At 37.3% G+C, this 19,719-nt stretch overlaps 1 protein-coding gene across 22 annotated transcripts in view; it reads right to left on the minus strand.

Moving 5' to 3' along the window:
* The window catches only part of TRIP12 (thyroid hormone receptor interactor 12), a 163,043-nt gene that overhangs the window by 5,598 nt on the left and 137,726 nt on the right, over positions 1 to 19,719 (minus strand). For all 22 annotated transcript variants that reach the window (XM_021715041.1, XM_021715047.1, XM_021715046.1 and 19 more), the window contains 8 exons: positions 18,454 to 18,610; positions 17,120 to 17,218; positions 8,921 to 9,035; positions 8,468 to 8,622; positions 7,305 to 7,469; positions 3,655 to 3,819; positions 2,065 to 2,178; positions 313 to 407 (listed from right to left, as the gene is read on the minus strand). In XM_021715041.1, the coding sequence (XP_021570716.1) occupies positions 313 to 407; positions 2,065 to 2,178; positions 3,655 to 3,819; positions 7,305 to 7,469; positions 8,468 to 8,622; positions 8,921 to 9,035; positions 17,120 to 17,218; positions 18,454 to 18,610 (1,065 nt within the window). The remainder of the gene's footprint in view (positions 1 to 312; positions 408 to 2,064; positions 2,179 to 3,654; positions 3,820 to 7,304; positions 7,470 to 8,467; positions 8,623 to 8,920; positions 9,036 to 17,119; positions 17,219 to 18,453; positions 18,611 to 19,719) is intronic.

Below are 19,719 nucleotides of genomic sequence, written 5' to 3' on the forward strand. Positions count from 1 at the left end.
TGTCTCGAACCCGTGGGCTCAGGCAATCCACTCACCTCGGCCTCCCAAAGCCCTGGGATTACAGGCTGAGCCACCAAGCCCGGCTTAAAATTGCAGTCTTGAGAAATAAAGTGAAAATATCAGTAAGCATCCTTTAACAGGTAGATAAATTTTTTAATGACCCTCCTCAAATTTATTGTAATTTACACCGCTCTCCCCCAAATTTTTGAAAAACTGGAAGATCCCAATTCTTTTTATTTATTTATTTATTGCTTTTATTTTAAAGATGGGTACAACTCAGGGTTAGGTATATAAACAGATTCCAGTTTTTACCTGTCGTGAGTATAACCGTGATCAGGCCTGCAGCATTCCATCAATGTCTTTGCATCCCAAGTGTCTGCTTTACTGCCACACAGGAGCTGATCCAACTGTGAGTTTAAACAAGGGTTAAGAATGACTATGGAAACATGTGCCTGAGTGAAAATAAAGATCTATGCGTACCAAATAAAACTATCAGTTTCAGTACCAAAACCTTCTGCTTGGGACCATTTCATAAAGTGTGCTCTTCGAATATATCTACAGATTCCATTTGCTTTTTATTTGTACACTAGAGTAGGTACGTTTGCAAGGACTAGGTTCTAGAAGAACCTTTAATCTCCAACAAAATATACCTGATACAGATCCTTGATATCAGTTTTCCAAACTTCTCATTACTTAGAAGCTTTAAACAGATAATCTTCATCTAATCAGGGAGATTTTATAAATCCTGATATACAGAAACACAAAAGTATACAATAACGGAAACCAAGAGATAGAAAACTGGAGACAAAAGTGGGAAAAGCAAGATGAACTAAGATACAGTAATGAGTAGTCTTTACACTTTGTAAAGAGAGACATGTCTATGCCCTATGCTGTTTGTATGAAGACGAAACTAGACTACAGAATCAATATTAGACAGCAAAGAAATGCTTTTATGTCCTTAGAAAATCTAACATCAGTTTCAAATTAAACCATTTTTTTCTCCAGCTAACTACCCGTTTGTGGAAGACTTTATACTTTGGGAAAATCCACTTTGGGGCAAATGAAATTTAGTATCTGCTATGTATCACTCACTATTCAGTACCTAATGTATCTGTTTAATTTTCGTTATCTTGAAATATAGGGGTTATCCCAATTTTACAGATGAAACAGTCCTATCAGATACAGTAATATGAATACGGTTATATAGTTAAGTAAAGACCAGGATTCACTTCCACAGGCAACACTTGCTACCTTCAATTTCAGGTGACATATAGTGCCTAAAAGTACCAAGCATACAACATTCTTGAATAAGTAGTAAATCAAAGTGGATATAAAAATAATTGAGATCAAAATGCTATTCAAAGTCATTCATTCAAAGATTTCCACATTCAGTCGATAATGACTGTGGACTTGAAAAAACTAACAAGAATTATTATTCAAAAATTAAACAAGCAGCTTTCCAACGGAACCTAACAAAATCTGGGTCCTTTCTATGACATCTGACTACCAGTGAGGAGTTCTTTGAGATTCTTGTTGCACTTCAAGTAAAAATGGCTGGATAAAACCATGCATATAAATTCATTTTTTTCATTCTCAGAATCATTCCTTGTATTTCACAATTAGATATTTGCAACATTTCCTTAACACTTCAAGGATTATGAAACAATATCTCATTTAATCCAGGAAGTTTAGATACCAAAAAAAGTAAAGCCTCCTGAGTGTCACTTCACATCTATAGCAGTATAGAAACAGCAGAGTGTTTCTAACTGCCACTGAGTGGCACTGGCATCAAGGTTCTCAGTTGACAAAGATGCTATGCTTACTCCATCAGCTGTGGACTCCCAACCCTCTACTTAAGAGGGAACACTATTTAACATTCTTTCTTGTTCAGGAAATTTCTTTATCTTTCCCAAACATCTATCCCCTGCTCCTAAGCGACTCCCCACCTTTTTTGTTTTTTTTCAACAATGGAGACTTTGAATAGATAGCATGGAATCATTCCACTAAGATAATTACAGTTATGGAACTAGAAATGACCGTTTCTTTTAGACATAAGCTACTTACTTCCTCCGGGTAGAAGTATTGAAGATGACTGAGTGGGAAGACTGATTCAAAACCATCTCTGAATGAATCAAATTGCCTAGAGACGCCTTCATTTAGTGCCCAGAATATAACCAGCTGCAAAAAGAAAAGTTTTTAAAAAACTGTGACAAGATTTCAAACTTCTTTACTATTTAATATGTGCCAAAGCATAGTGAAACTCTCTTCTAGATCACCTTATCATAAAAAAAAAATGTCATTAAGTCTTTAAAATATCTCCTAGAAAACTGCATGAGTAAAAGGTCAATGTCTAATTTGTAAACTGGTCAGTGAGAAAATGTAAAAAATGCCACGTGCATTTATATTTAGTGTTTTAAAAATTGACTTATGCAAAACTCCTACAGTACAGAGCGATATCACCTTACCAGATGAGAAACAAATGAGAATTTCCCAAGAGGATAAAATTTATTGAGAATTAAAGATAATGTTTCAAGATGCACAATTAGCAACTGTTAAGCGTTTTCAATTTTTAATGTGAAATGCTTAGTTCTAAATCCTGTTAAGTTTGTAGAACCCAACCTTTCTGTAGTGTGTGCCTCCTCTTAGAAGCAGGCAAAGCCTGGAAATGCAGTCATATGAAATTGAAGGGTAAGAGAAAGGAACTCTTACTGGTCCAAAATTATCTAGTCATCAATGACTCTGGCTAACCCACTGGGTACAGAAACAGAGAATATTTTCAGATAAAAATGAAAACATTAGTATTTTGTTGATAGAATTATATAAGCATTATTACAAATTAGTTTTAGAGAACCTTAATCTGGATGTTAACTCATTATTTGCTAGTAACCTGAAAGAACAGCTTTCACAAAGTTAGTAAAATAAAGAGGATGAGAAGACAGTCCCACTGATTGCTAAGAGGAATGACTCACAGAAGTGCTGGGTAAAAGGAAATCCTGGATATTATTTAATCTATCTTTTCTCTCTCTGGAGCTAAAGTTTTTCAGAGGCTTTAGCTACAGTCCCACAACCAGTTAGTGGAAGAGTCAGGTCTAGGTGTAGGTGAACATTCTGGCCTAAATCCAATGCTCTTTCTACCCAATGTCAGGAATAAACCAAAAGAAACTTTTCAAACACTGGCAATAGGCTGTAATTTAAAACATAATTTGCATTCAAATATAAAATTATTTTCCGTCAATTTAGCAAGTGTAGTTAAGCACCATAAATCAACAATTTGAAAGGCCACATCAAAACATAAGTGTGCATATATCCTGGAGGCCATTCTGTCAAGCCATGGGCTTGAAGGCAAAAACGTGGTTTAGTGAGAACACAAGTGATGGTTCCTTTTCACTTATTTTTTCCTTAAACCAAGAAAACGTGGTGTTAGCATTTAAGCTTGAGGATAGATCAAAGTTATACAAGACCAACAAGAAATATCTGGTATGTTCACTCAAAAGCAAACAGAACCTAAAAAAGTGGCTTTCATGAAGTGGTCCTAGGGATGAGGAAGGTCTCAAGCTACAGTCTGTACAGGCAGAAGATAAGTACAAACAAGCAAAGTCCTCCATCCTCACAGCCAGCCTGGCCTGCCCCCCCAAGAGATGCACTGCTACGTACCCTTAGATACTCCTCTAAATTGTGGATAGTGACTGGTATATCCTTCCCTCCTTTCTTCAGTTCAATGTTGGGAAACCCCGGCAGAGTAAAATCCAGTCCTAGATCTTCAACTGAACAGCCGTTCATAGTCAGGGTTTCTAATGCATATTGTAGACTCTCTTTGGTCTAAAAAATAAAATAAGAAAGGGAGGGTGTCAAGCACAATAATTCACTCAGTTTGATAAAAATAAAAGATATCATAATAAAGTTGATGGATTCTTTTAGCTATTAGCTTCTTTTTTCGTCATAATCTACATATGAACAAAGCACTTAGATCACAAAGGAGGTAAGAGAAAACAAGATCACTTGCATGTTCCTCTACTATAAGATGCTGTGCTCAATTTAAGCATACGCAAGTCAGGGTTCACCGAAAGTACATTAATAGTTCATTTTAAGTGTGTGGACTATAAAACCAGACAAACTTCTCATAAATTCTTATAATACATCAAGATTAGATACATCAAGATTAGACTAAGTACATAGCAAATATTGAGCAAATACAATGGGGAAATTGTAAATACAAATAATGTACTATGTAGTGATGGTAATTAACTTTTTACCCTCCAAAGTTCTAAAGTCTAAAGAAGCTTCACTCAACGACTGCAGGCCTCCCAGGCATAACAAATTTATATCCATCCAGGAACACTGTGATGAAAACAAGGTATCCAGAAAGCCCTAAGAAAAGTCAAGACACTCTCTATAGACAAATGCAGTCTTTATCACTCATACTTTTAAGTCTTTATCATTCATATTTTAAAATACCTAAGATTATAAAAGGTCTAAATAAAATATTTTCTTAGGTTAAGGATCAAGGACCAACATATAAAAATATAAATTCCATCTAAAAATGAAGATGGCTAGTATAGGAAAAAGAAGACAAATGGCTTTCTGAACTGAGAGATATCTCCTTGTATGGAATTCCTACATAAGTAGATATGGTACAGAAAAGGTTAGGATTAGAAAATCAGTCATTTTTTAGAGAGCAGCCTGAAAGCTGTTTAAGATTCCAGATATTTCAGAGTACCAAGGAGATGGCAGATTATTTAAGGTGAAATACAGTCTTTGAGGATTATGTCCATTTTACTTCTTTGCAAAACATCCATGTTTTAGCTTCTCTCAATCTCAGGTGCTTCATTTGAAGACCCCCAAAGGGGACTTTTTTTTTTTTTTTTTTGAGTTGGAGTCTCACTCTGTTGCTCAGGCTGGAGTGCAGTGTCACACTCACAGCCACTGCAGTCTCAACCTGCTGGGCTCAGGCGATCAATCCACCTCAGCCTTCCAAGTAGCTGGAAAAACAGGTGCACGCCACCACACCCAGCTAAAGGGAGCCATTTCATTTCACATTTGAAATATTCTTCAGCAGAAAGATTTTTAAAAATTAAGTTTTTCACTTTAATGTTCCTCCACTGGAAAGGTCTCAAAACTGTCCAGATTAAGGTGATAACCACAATGCTAACAGAAAATCTCTTCTTCCATAGCTTTTGAGAGAATATCTCATTTGTAAAGATGTGCATTACAAAATGTTGTCATTCAATAGGAATGTAGGATACATAGTACATCCTAGAGATGTTTAAACAAAATTCACTGTTAGTTTCTCTGATCTTAACATATTAAATCGAAAGCTAGGTTTTAGCACATTTTCCATGTTTCTTTTGAGAATTTAAATTACCAAGTAGAATCCAAGCCAGGACCACTTGTTCCATCCCTGTACTTTATAAAAGAACAAGATGAGGTATTTCAGAAAGGCACCATTTCTCATATTCTTGTTGAAAGTTGGTTAATACAGTAAATAAATTTATCAAGTGTGGATTCTGTGCCATGCATTTCTTTCATTCATTCATTCGAGTCAGAGTCTCATTCTGTCATTCAGGCTAGAGTGCAGTAGCGTGATCACAATCACTGTAGCCTTGAGCCTTGACCTGCTAGGCTCAGGAGATCCTTCTGCTTCAGCCTCCCAAGTAGCTGGGACTACAGGCACATGCCACAACACCCTTCTTTTTACATTTATTGTAGAGACGAGGTCTCATCATGTTGCCCAGGCCGGCCTCAAATTAAGCTCAGGTAATCCTTTTACCCCGGTCTCCCAAAGTGCTGGGATTATAGGCGGGAGCCACTGTGCCCAGCCCATTTATACTTTTAAATGGACAACACAAAGAAAAATAAAGGAAAAAAGAACAGCTCTCAAAAGGAAGCTACTGATGATGATAACTGTGGTGGCACACTGCATTTGAGACAAGGATATATAGCATAGTGTGCATAATGTGTAAGAAGAGCATGGGGTCTAGAGTAGACAGCCTGGGTTTGAATTTCAGCTCTTCTGTGCTCTAGATGTGTGGCCTTAGGCAGGTTTCTCGCTCTGTCTGCCTTGGTTTTCTCATCTGGAAAATAGGGATAACAACAATACCCAAATCTCACAGGGTTGTTGCGAGAAGGAAGTAAGTTAATATATGTAAGACATTTGAAATGGGGCCATGAGTTTTACTTTCTTTTTACCTTCTCTTTTGTTTGTTGTTTGTCAATATTTTATCTCAGAGATAATCCCAAGCAACACTGCAGTAGTTTAAAACTTACAAAGTTGGTAAGTGTAAACAAACGTAAGTGTTCCTAACAATCCTTAGACCACAGAGTCTGTAATGAAAGAATGGACGAGTAGGCCTCTTTAAATGCTAATCTCTCATAATAAATAAACTTATTTTTCCCAAAAAGCACCAGTTAACCATTATCAATTAATATGGGAGATAAAATGAATTTCCTTACAAATCATCTGCTCTCTAATAAAAAGGAACTCTAAAACCCCCCATCCTTCTCTACTATAAGCACCTCTCCACCTTGTCAGGAGATGTGACACTGTCCCTCACTACAGAATCTCAATTCACCAATCTTACTTTATGTAATTTATAAAATGAGAGTTGATTTAACACTGGTCCATGTTACCTGCCCAAATAAAAGCTATTTGGGTTTGTGTCACACAAAAATACAGCCTTGTTTTCTTCTAATAGCAGATATAGAAACACAAATAATCTCAAATTAAGTCAAATTATTTTACCTATTGTTACCTATATACATAAAAATATAAAGTACTAACATAAAGCTCAAGATTATCTACTTATCTAGGAGATGTAACAGAGAAAGTGAGATGTGTTATTACCAAGAAATAGCGGATGCCCACCATGACCTTTAAAAACATCTTCCTGCAATCTCTCTATAAACAAGTAGATTGTTCCTAAATTAAGCCACCTTTCCTGACAATAAATCTCTTCTGAGGACAGTTTTGTTAACTCCAATTCTTACTGAATTCAGTAGGCAATAGCATCTGCTCAAATACATGCTATCTACTTAATACTTATGATTTGATTTAGAACTATATGTAATTTGGTAATCGAGATGTTTATCATTATCTGCTCTTGTACGTCTCATCTGACTCATTGTGAAATCATATATTTCAGTTAGTAAAACATAAAAACAAAAACTAAGTAAATTCTTCTAAAATAAAACATCCATATAAAAGAAAAAACTGGGTCAAAGACAAACCAACTGGTTTTGTTAATAAACAAAGCCTCATTTTTCTAAAATAAAGAATTTATCCACTTGATTATATCTTCTAAGCCTACCTGAGATTTATCTTGTTCAAGTCTTTTCTTCTGTCTGACGATATCTTCTAGGTGATACACTGATCTGGCTACAACTGGGTCGATGTCAAACAAATCATGTGATGTCAGTGAAGTTTCTTGCCGTAGCATCCACTTATAAAAGGGTAAACCAAGAGGAAGGTCCACCTGAAAAGGAATATGCAAAATGTTTTAATTGTCACACTGAGCTTCTAGAATTATCTCAATTCTAACAGACACTCAAGAGGTCATTTAAATAGGTCAAGTATTCCTCAAGAAAGAAAATAATATATTTAGAAACTATTTTTTCCCTCACGACATGAAATTGATTATATCAAACTGGAGCCCTGATCATTCTAAAAACTTTAGAATACTGAAGAATCCTATTTAATCATTAACACTAAAAAGGAATTTTTCCAATGATGGACATATTCTCTGTAACACATTTTACATGAGGGTCTCTGAAACATCAAGACGTATTTAGAGGAATCTGACTCAATTTTGGACCAAGTAAATTCAATTTCATTGTAGTCCATATTATTGAATATTCCAAAGCAAAAAAAGAACTTATATTTAAAATAGAAAAATGAATAAAACTATTAAAGTAATTGATAAACAGCCCACTCCTCAGTTAAAGTGAAATTGTAAGCCATGAATCTGGCCTCAGATGAAAATGCTGTTAAGCATATTGACAAAGTACCTCAAAAAAGTTCAGAAATATTAAAACCTCTGTAAATACGGATTACTTGGGTTGTTTTCACAACAGCATTCTAATGGAAATGTAATGAGATTTAGCCACATGTTCATGCTTTCCTACTGAATTAAAAAGATAATGTCAAACACTTTAAAAAATATAGTTAATACCACCCTTAACATTGCCTGATTCTTTGAACCCTTGCTATTCAACAAGTGGTCCACTACCCAGCAGCTAGGCATCCTCTGGGATGCTCGTATAAAAACTCAAAATCGTGGGCAATAAACAGGCTTACCCCTTGTCCTAATGAATCAGAACTCACATAGTAAACAAAATCCCCAAATAATTCACACTCATGTTAAAGTTTGTAAAGCACTGCTCTAACATACAGCAGTAAGGGCTGAGAACTGAGGTACCTGCCCAGAACATTATACACCAAAATTGCAGAAAAACAAACCATCCTAAAACTTACCAATCTGAAATCCATGATAGCCTTGGCCATTAATTTTCCTAAGAAGCGAAACTTCATCTTAACCTTTGCAATATGAGCTGGTTTAGCTGTCCTACCAAAGGGAAGTGCAAACAGGCCCTGGAGGTTTTGAATATACTTGGTCCCTTCTTGGCTTCCTGTAACACAAGGAATTCACCAAACTTTAAATAGCATTTCCGAAAACAAAACCAAACCTGGTAACTAAGAATATTTAAGAAATTCAGTATTCTCAAAATTGGAGAACAGATCACTGAATGAAGTCCTCTAGAGTTGGAAGGGTCTTCCCTATTTGATAAATGAAAAGACAGAGGCTAAAATAAATAAAGGTCAGAAAGCATGACCCCCCATGAGAAATTAAATATATGTAATGAATTGTAAGACTCCATTCACCTGATCTGAATAACACAAATTATCTAACTCACAGGTAAACATTACCTTTCGGATTGCTAAGAGTTACTTCTTCACCTCTCCAGAGACCCAAGTCAGCTCTCTGTAGTTCCTGAGATACAAGTGCATAAAACTCCAGTGTAGGCCCAAGACCTGTACCAACCTGCAGAAGAACACAAAAATGATTTCAAATTTTTGAAATTGTGGTGCTTTTTTAACTGCCAAGCTCCTAGCAATGTGGACACCAACAGCAACTATTCACCAGGATGCATTAGAGATTATTTTCTAAAATTTCCTAAATGGATTTATTCCTTCAGACTTGGTCACCTGGAATAAGCAACTCTTTATTATTTCTACTTCAGGAGTTTCCAACATTTTAACTGTACAGTTCAAGTTTGTATACTGATAAAAGCACTGCTCTGGCTAAAACTCTTTCCTACAAGAAAGGATATATCATTGTCTGTGTATGGATCTCCTTCCCTTTTTAATCTTTGGTGAACTATTACCCCAAACCAGCTCAAATGTCACCTTCTCAGGAGAAGCGCCCCCCCATCTACCCCCAATAGTTAGTCTGTCCCCCTTTTTTCTTAGGACTTACTTTTCAGTTACTTAAGTATTTATTACACATTACTTTGCCACAATGTAATTATAAGCTTGCATATTTCACAAGAGGATAACTGTTTTAATCATCTTATATCTTCTATAGTGGCTGGCACACAGTAACTATTTAAGTAGAGAGTTATGTTACATAAAATGCAAACAAGGGAAAGTCTGAATCCATGCCAGCACCCACAAGGCTAACAGCCTCATATAGGACACCTGTGCTTCTGAAGCCCCATGGTGCACTGGAATCCCTGAAACTTTAAACATGCACACACAGGGAGGCCACGTCCTGAAGACTCTGATCTAGTAAGGTATCCCTAGACACTGGTATTACTAAGGTGATTGTGTAGCCTTGAATGAAACCACTCCTCCATGAGACACACAGCCTATGTTAATAGTCTAATCACTCTTTCATGCTGTATCAAGGTCCTATCAGCTCAGACTGTAAACAAAGAGATGCAGGTAACGACAAGTTCATGTTATAATTTATAGGCTAAATCTCACTGTAATCCTGTCAAGAAGGCTATATTTCATTTATGGATTACTTTTACATAAAGGGTACTATTTTACCATTATTAGTTACTCTTAAAAATAACAAACGCTAGCTTTAAAGATTATATGTACTCCACCAAATAGTTTACCTCTTTCAAAACAGAGATCTGCTTGGACCTGGTGGAATTTTCTGAAACTCCATCCTTCTGTTAGAATGTCATATCAGTAAATGTCATATCACTATTGATCTCAAAATAAATGCTCTGACTAAAACCTTGGAGCTGTCCTTGGCCCTTTTCCAACTTTCCACAATCCAAGCCATCAGTAAATATTATAAATGCAGCCTTCAAAATATATTCTATGCTGGATGCAGTGGCTCATGCCTGTAGTCCCAGCACTTTGGGAGGCTGAGGTGGAGGGACTGCTTGAGCCTAAGAGTTAGAGACCAGCCTAGGCAACACAGCAAGACCTCACTGCCACAAAAAACAAATCAGCCAGGTGTGGTGGCATGCACCTATAATCCAGCTACTTGGAGGCTGAGGTGGAGGATCTCTTGAGCCCAGGATGTCGAGGCTTTGATGAGCTGTGATGGTGACACTGCACTCTAGCCTGGGCGACAGAGAGCCTGACTCAAAAAAGTACATACACATATACTGTAAATTGATGACCAACTTTACTCAGCCATCACTCTCTCTTATCTGGTCTACTGCTGTAGCTTTCTAAATGGTTTCTGTACTAGAGTTGTCAACATTTTACATCCCATTCTCACAGTGGCAAGAGTGATCCTTATAAAACAGATGTTCGCATTATTCCTTTGCACCCTCCAAAGGTTTCTCATCTTATTCAAAGCACATCTCCAGCCCTTACCATGGCCTACATGATCCCTTCTCATGCCTCCCATCTTTGACCTTGACTTCTATTACTTTGCCGTTGCTCACTATGCTGTAGCCACACTTATTATCCAATAAGCCAGGGACACTGCCTCTCTGTTGTTCTACTGAGACACTCTTCTCCCAGACAGCAATGACTGGCCTCCACTTAAATGCCACTCAGACCACCCTATGCTTCCCCATTGTGCTCCATTCTTATTTTGCTTTACTTTTCTTCACTACATAGCAACGTATATGTGTGTATCAATGTGCATCAGCCTCCTCAAACTAAATGATAAGATCTATATTGGAGGTGTGAGGATGGACTTTGTATATATTTTGTTCTGCACTGAATCCCAGGCTCTGGAGGAGAGGCAGGAAAGAGAAGCAAAGAAAACTGCAGTAATATCTTGCATCCACCAGATGGTGCTTTAAAGTCAGTTAAAAATTCTTCTTTTGGCATAAAATTATCCAGACTAAACAAAAGTCATAGATCACATTAGTCTGTTTCCTTTAACCAAATACTTTTATTTCTAAGTGTAGAACAGACTTAAAATATCAAAGCACACGGTGTAACTACAAGCACTTTCCTCTGTGAGTCTCTGGGAGGTGGAAGGCCCAGGCCATGTTTGCTCTGGCAGTGCAACCCCTACTTGAGGTTGGCCAGCATCCCTGAAGATCAACCTGATCTTTTCAGGGATCTTTGTCTTATCCAGTCACACCATTAAAGAGGTCCTTTGGTTTTGCTTCATTTCTGTTTTTAAAGATAAGCATAAAACTCTAAAACCAAAAACACAGAAAACAACTTAAACTGGAGTCTTTTTCTCTCAAAGCTAACACTTAGAAATATACTAGCACTTATTATGTGACAGGCAATGTTCTAAGTGCTTTAGACATTTCAGCTCATTTAATCACTCTAAACACATGATGAGGTAAGAATACTTATGTCCACGGCTGAGACCAGGACAATGTTGAGTTTATGTTAACGTGCCCAATGTCACATAGTAAGTGGGGACACCAGGCTCCATAGTCCATGCTCCTGACCAACCCAAAGGAGACTGGGTCTTGGCAACCCCAAATTGAGGACTTGGGTGGTTTTCTGAACCCAGAGACTGGTTTAATCCTTCCCTGGCTTACCAATATTTCCAATTCAAGATGGAATTCACATTTTGATTAGAATTCTTCTACATCTAGTTAGAAATTCTTCCTAAAAGCCACCAGTTGACTTGCACGGTTTAATTTTAATCATAACGTGAAGCCTTACGCAGCTATAAAGTCAGTGCTTTGGGGGAGTGGGAAGTGCTTTCCTCTTCCCCAATGAAGCCAGCTCCTTGAATCTTTTCCAAAATCAACAGGTAAGACTCTTCAAGGAAAATCATAAAACCTCAATTTCACATCAGCAATTCAATCCTGGTCCTCAGAATAGTCAGTGTGAAACCACTGTGAGCTAGTCTGTTTCATGGACAATGCAATTTTAACATAACCATGAATGATGAGAGAAGACAGTCCTTGCAAAAAAAAAAAAAAAACACTGGAGTAAAAAGTAGAAAGCATGTTTAAAGAGATCAAACACCCCAAGAGGGTTAGATCAAAAGTCTTGCCATCTTATGAGTAAACATACAAGAACTGTATCCTCTGAGCAATAGCCATGATCGGAGTAGATTTTTTTAAAAAAGGAGCAAATTTCTCATCTCAGCAATTAAGGCCCTCCTTCTAACCACCTTCCCTCCCTCCCAACACTTCCAGTGTGGTGCTCACTTCTGGTACACACCACAAACCTGACCCTTTGCTCAAGTCCCTTCTGCAAGGAGATGGTCCCTCAACTCTTCCTGTCTCTTCCAATAAAGACTAATTCAAGAGCTTACTTCTCCACAAGGCTTTCCCCACACACCTTGTGGAGAGCGCTTCTTGTCTGATCACCTTACTCATGTGGTACCTACCACCACTCACTTGCCACACCCTTTGGTACCTTTGTCCTATGTCTCCTCAACCACTCTGTAATCTTTTCAGCTCAGGAACTCTGCCATAACCTGGATCTCTACTACATGATATACTTCCCAGTATACAACTTCAAATTTTAATTTTGGTGTCTGAGTATTCAAGTTAGCTTTTAGAAGTCTCAACAAGAAGAAAATGAATGAAAAATCAGTCATGATTAAAATTACTTGAATAGCTATAGATAATATTATATATTATACTGCTAATTCTATATAGTACTCACCATGAGCCAGGCACTGTTCTAACTCTTCATGTATATGAACTTGCAACTTTGAGGTTGTACTATTACTGCTCACATTTTTTTTTTTTTTTTTTTGACTTAGAGTCTCATTCTGTTGCCCAGGATGCAGTGCTGTGGCACGCTCATGGCCACCATGCCTCAACTTGCTGGACTCAAGTAATTCTTCTACTTCAACCTTCCAAGTAGCTGGAACTACAGACACACACCACCACACCCAGCTAGTTTTTTGAAGAGAGGAGGTCTTGCCAAGTTGCCCAGGATGGTCTCAAATCCCTAGGCTCAGGCAATCCTCTCGCCTCTGCCTCCCAAAGTGCTGAGATTATGTGCGTGAGCCACTGTGACCAGCCTATTCTCCACATTTTAGGAAAAAAAGAGACTGATGGGCACAGCAGTTGGCTATTGTAAACACATGATCAGTATAAAGACAGGTTTGGAAATTTCACCTGGGCATGGTGGCTCATGCCTGTAATTCTAGCACTTTAAGGGGCCAAAGCAGGAAGATCGTTTGCATCCTGGGGTTCGAGATTAGCCTGGGCAACATAGTGAGACCCTGCCTCTACAAAAAATAAAAAGAAAATTTTTAAAAAGAGAGAAACGTTGGATTTTAGTCCATAAGACGTTCAGAAGTCCAAAAACATTAAGTTTTGTCTTAAAAAATTAGGTGAGGGACCAGGCATGGTGGCTCACACCTATAATCCCAGCACTTTGGGAGGCCGAGGTGAGAGGATTGCCTGAGCCCACATCTCTACAATAAAGAAAAAAAAAATTGGTGCAAGGGGGAGAGGTATCTCTAAGAGATTCAAAATATATAGAAAATCATTACTTGAATCTTTTAGTGTACTGGCCTAGCTGTTTAAAAGCATCTCAAAAGAAATAAAAGATAACGATTAGAAGAGAAGAAACAACTGTCTTTATTTACAGATGACATGACTGTCTACAACACGGGCCAGCAAGCTACAGTTGGTGGTCCAAAATACAGCTCTGTCTTCAACCTGATTTTGTACTGTCTGCAAGCTGAGAATAACTTTTGCACTGTATTTATATGGTTAAAAAAATCTTGAATAACATTTTATTAAATTTCAGTAACTATAAAGATTGATTAGAACATAACTATGCTCATTCAGTTATGTATTTACTGTCTACTGCCACTCTCATGCTACAAAAGTAGAATTGAAAAGTTGTGATGGAGACCATATGACTCACAAAGCACTTTACAGAAAAGTTTCCCAAGCCATGGGTCTACAATAATCCTAAATGATTTATTAATAAGTTATTAGAATAACTAAGTTTATGAAGACCACAGAAAACAAAGTTAATATATAAAAATAAACTCTGTAAGTGAACAACAACTGAAAATTAATATGAAAGAAAAGTACCATTAAACATAAAATATTTGGGTATAAATTTAACAAACTATGCAAGAAAGACTTCTAGATATAAATTATGAAGCAATATTGAGAAAAGTTAAATATCCAAATAAATGGACAGTTACACCATGTTTATGAGTCGGAAGACACAATACTGTAAACATGCCAATTCTCTCCAAACTGATCTAAATAAAAAGAAATCCAAATTGAAATCCTGTCAAACTTTTCATAGACATTGACAAGCCGATTGCTCTACTTAAATTTTCATGAAAGTTGAAAATAACCAAAACAACTTTGCGGGGAAAAAAAAGTTGGAGGACTCACTCTACCTTATTAAGATTTAACTTTTTTTTTTTTAATTTTTATTTATTTTTATTTTTTATTTATTTCTGAGTTGGAGTCTCACTCTGTCACCCAGACTGGAGTGCAGTGGCCGCTCCCGGCCACCGCAGCCTCCACCTGCTGGGCTCCGGTGATCCTTCCGCCTCAGCCTTCCAAGTAGCCAGAATTACAGGCATGCGCTACCACGCCCGGCTGATTTTGTGATTTATTGTAGAGTTGAGGTCTCGCTTCCCAGATGGGTCTCAAACCCGCGGGCTCAGGCAATCCACTCACCTCAGCCTCCCAAAGGCATGGGATTACAGGCTGAGCCACCGAGCCAGGCAAGATTTACTATTAAGCTACAGCAATTAAGACACTATTGATTAATAAGAACAGAATAGAAAGTCTAGAAAGAGACTCAAACACCATAGTCAAATGATTTCCAACCAAGGTTCCAAGGTAATTTAACAGAGGAAAAAATGATTTTTTCAGAAATAGTGCTAGAAAAACTGAAGAGCCTATGTTTTAAAAAAAAAAAAAAAAGAGAGACTTCAAAAAACCATAACCTTTAAATTGACATCATAAAATTAACTCAAAATGGATCACAGACTAAAAGCTAAAACTATAAATTTCTAGAAAAGCACATAGGAGAAACTCTTTCATGGTATATGAAAAGATATCTTAGGATGTAAAAAGCACAGACTACAGAACAAAACTCAAAAAACAGAATTTAAAACTTCTGCTCGTCTAAAGACATCTTATAAGGAAATAAAAAGATAAGCCACAAACTGGAAGACAATAACCAAAAAAGGTAGGCATTCATATATCTTCTTCTTCCAAAGAAGATATATGAATGGTCAATAAGCAATAAAAACAATAATCAATACCACTAGTCACTAGGAAAACAAAAATTAAAACCACAGTAAGATAGTGCTATAAACCCACTAGAATAAACTTAAAAAGACTGACAATACCAAGTATTGAAGTGTCGGTGAGCACAAGAAGCAACTAGAACTCACATACATTCATTCCTGATGGTAATGTAAGATATAGCAGCCATTTTAGAAAAGAGTTTGGTATCACTTATTAAGCTAAAATATACCTTAAAATGACTTAGTAGTTTTAATTCTGCGGTATTTACCCAATAAAAACATGTTTCCACAAAGACTTAAACAAACGTTCGCAGCAATGTTACTCAAAATAGTAAATAACTGGAAACAACCCAAATATGCAGCAATGGGTGACTGGAAAACATACTAATGGTGCATCCATAATGAAATACTACTCAGTAATAAAAGGAAACCAATTAATCGGGCATGGTGACTCACACCTGTAATCTTAGCATTTTGGGATGCCGAGGTGGGAGGAATGCTTGAGGCCAAGATTTAGAGATCGACCTAGGCAACACAGCAAGACCTCATATCTACAAAAAATATATAAAAATTAGCTAGACATGGTGGCATGCACCTGTAGTCCAAGCTACTTGGGAGTCTGAGATGGAAGGATCATCTGAGCTCAGAAGGCCAAGGCTGTGGTGAGCCATGATGGTGCTACCGCACTCCAGCCTGGGTGACAGGGTGAGAGCCTGAATCAATTAAAAAAAAAAAGGGAAACAAACTGATACATGCAGCATGGATGAATCACAAAAGCATTACTCTAAGTGGAAGAAGAGTGACATGAGGTTACATACTGCATGATTCTATTTATTATGATATAGGTATTGTAAAAAAAGACAAAATTACAGGGATAGGAAATAGATCAATGGTTGCCAGGGCTGGAGACAGTGTGAGAGGATGGGGAGAACAACTGATTGCAAAGTGGTCTGAGGGAACTTTTTGTGGTGATAGGACTGTTCTTTACCTTGATGTGGCAGCGGTTACAAACTGTATACATCTGTCAGCTCCTAGAATTGTACACTTGCAAAGCATGCAGTTTATTATTTGTAAGTTATAGTTCAGTAAAACTGATTTTTAAATTTTATTTTATTTTTTATTTATTTTTATTTATTTTTATTTTTTTGAGTTGGAGTCTCACTCTGACGCCCAGACTGAAGTGCAGTGGCTGCTCCCGGCCACCGCAGTCTCGACCTGCTGGGCTCTGGCGATCCCGCCTCAGCCTTCCAAGTAACTGGAACTACAGGCGCGCGCTACCACGCCTGGCTAATTTTTGATTTATTGTAAAGATGAGGTCTCGCCAAGTTGCCTAGGCGGGTCGCGAACCCGCGGGCTCAGGCAATCCACTCACCTCAGCCTCCCAAGGCGCGGGATTACAGGCTGAACCACCGAGCCTGGCTTCAAATTAACATTTTATCAAGAGCACAAGGCAAGCTAAAAACTATCAACAGCCATATACTCACCTCGTTTTCATACTGGATTTCTAACATGGCCCGTGAGCTGCCAAGGTCCTGCATCACAGACTCAGCCTGTTTCAGCAGCTCCTCTCTGTTCACAGTACGCTAGAAAGAAAGTACAAACATGTGAAAACTATGCTCTCTTAAAATTGCACTTTAATCAACAGGTAATATTTCTTGATATGCAAAAAAAAATCTACTGTTTAAAAAAGTTATTTCTTTAAATGCATACCTCAGAAAATGTCAACTATGCTATAAACATCAATGGCATCCTGGCACACATGAAGGAAAGCTAGATGCAAGGGTAATTACTAATTTATTTTGAAGCCATGGCAAGTTCAGAAAATCCAAGTTGGAGAAGAAAACATTTCTTCTTTACCAAACATCAATGCAATTTAAGGCTGCAGTTTCATCAAGTCTCCCAGAGTACTTTTAGAGGTGGATGGAGAAATAAGTATAGAGGTGGCAGGTGAGAAAGGTGAACTAGAAACCAACTCTGACCTGACAAGATCCTACAAGCACTACAATGAACAGCTACTAATGAGATTCATGGAGATGATAAATGTCCTGGCTACATTTCTAAATTATGCCAACACCATTACTAACGAGACAAAGACAGGAATAGAATAGTTTGTTTTTAGGTACAATATCTGCTTTACGTTTTGTTTTGTTTCTCATTACAAATCCCACTCATTATTACCAAAGGCTCTTATGAGACTTCTGGGAATGAAGGCTTTTGGAAGACAGATTTAAATCCTCAGCAAAAAAGAGGCATATGAACAGAAAAGTCCTGAGGAAACAGAAGAGGTCAGAAGTGCAGGATTGGGCCTCAAAGGGAAATGACTCAGGGCACTGTGGTTCAAAGTCACAAATGTGGAGCCAAGAAGCACAGCAACATTGTGACTGACTGGTGAAGAGACTCAAAATATTAAGGATTCTGTTTCAGGCCTTCTAACTGGAGTGATTGTTAAGGGAATGAAATGGGTTTGGTTAATTCTAACAACTGCATATGGGGTCAATTTTAAAGGGGAGGATTATAGTTTGAGTTCGTAACTTAGAAGGAAAAGAAAGTCTCAGTAAGAGATTGTTTTTTGGTGTAAGAAGATGGCAATTATAAGAGAAAAAAGAATAGAAATTATTTCAGATGGGGGAAAAAGACTCAATGAAGCATAAAGAAGAATCACAGTCCAATTCCAAGAGACTGATAGGAAAATATAGCAAAGAGATAACTGCAACTAAGGCCTCCAAAACCAACAAGCATATACAGGTACATCACATTTCCAGTTTTCCCATTATTTTCAAAAGCTCAGTTTATTTACGTATTCTGGGAAGAGACTTACTTTTTTTCTATCCAATCTAGGTGCAACTCTGCTGTCTTGAGAATCAGACTGGTTGATTTCTGGGTTGGTATCAAGTAATCTTTGCATTGCTCGGTCCCGATCAAATGCAGTTACATAAAAAAGCATTTGCCGAGTATCAAAAGGAAAGAAAAATGGGCTGTAAAAAGATGCAATATAAATTGATTACGAGGATAAGAATCAGATACCACTAAAAACCAAAAACCTATACTAGAAATAACTTTTGATATGATATAAAATAAAAACTATAAATAAAAACAAAGATGATCTAGGCAAATTAATTTTGAGAATTTTCATAATTCTTGTATGATATTTCTAAGTGATCAAGTAATAATGTATTAAGTCATCTTTAAGTGTAAAATCTGAAATTTAACCTTTAAAATTCTACATTTAACTCAAGTCTATTCAAGATCACCTTTACTTTACTCCAAGGCTGTAAGGAGTATAACATGACTAGTGAAAGCAGAATCTTTTTTTTTTTTTCCATCAGCACAAATTTATTATCTTACAGTTCTGGAGGCCACAAGTCCTAAAAGCAAGGTGTCAGCCAGGTTGCATTTCTTTTTGAGGCTTTAAAAGAGAATCCCATTCCTTCCCTTTCTCAGCTTCTCAAGGCTGCCTGCTTTACTTGGCTCATAGCTCTTTTCCCCATCTTCAAAGCACATCACTCCAATCTGCTTCCATTGTTAGGTCTGTAAGTCTTAACTTCTTTACCTCCCTCTTATTAGGAATCTTGTGATTACAAGATTGCCCCATCCAGATAAAGATAATTTAGGATAATCTCATTTCCAGATCTTAAATGAATCTTACCTGCAAAACTCTTTTGCTAGGTATAACAACATTTTCATAGGTTCTGAAAGTTAAATCTTAAAATACGACCACTTCTTCATGAGGCTGCCAACTCCCCATTCCACATATATGCAAATAATGGCCTTACTTTTCATGATTTTCCTCCCAGCTTTGGCATTTCTAAGTTATTCAAAACTGCCAAAAGGCAGCTACTGGTTTTTAAAAAACAAACCCTTAGTAACAGGTCCTAATGCCTCTTGATGAATGATTTGGTAGTTCTTAACAGACAGTTGTCAAATGCATTTCCAACGGTGGCCTGATGGTTTGATATCTGTCCTATCCAATATGGTAGTCATATGTGAGGATAGGACTGTGACTAAAAACTCAATTCCTAATTTTATTTAACTTAAATGTAAATAGCCACATATGGCCAGTGGCTACTGTGTTCATCAATGCAGT

Source organism: Carlito syrichta, unplaced genomic scaffold (genome assembly GCF_000164805.1).
Source record: "Carlito syrichta isolate Samal-C Ts95f unplaced genomic scaffold, Tarsius_syrichta-2.0.1 Scaffold306578, whole genome shotgun sequence".
Taxonomy (NCBI): domain Eukaryota; kingdom Metazoa; phylum Chordata; class Mammalia; order Primates; family Tarsiidae; genus Carlito; species Carlito syrichta.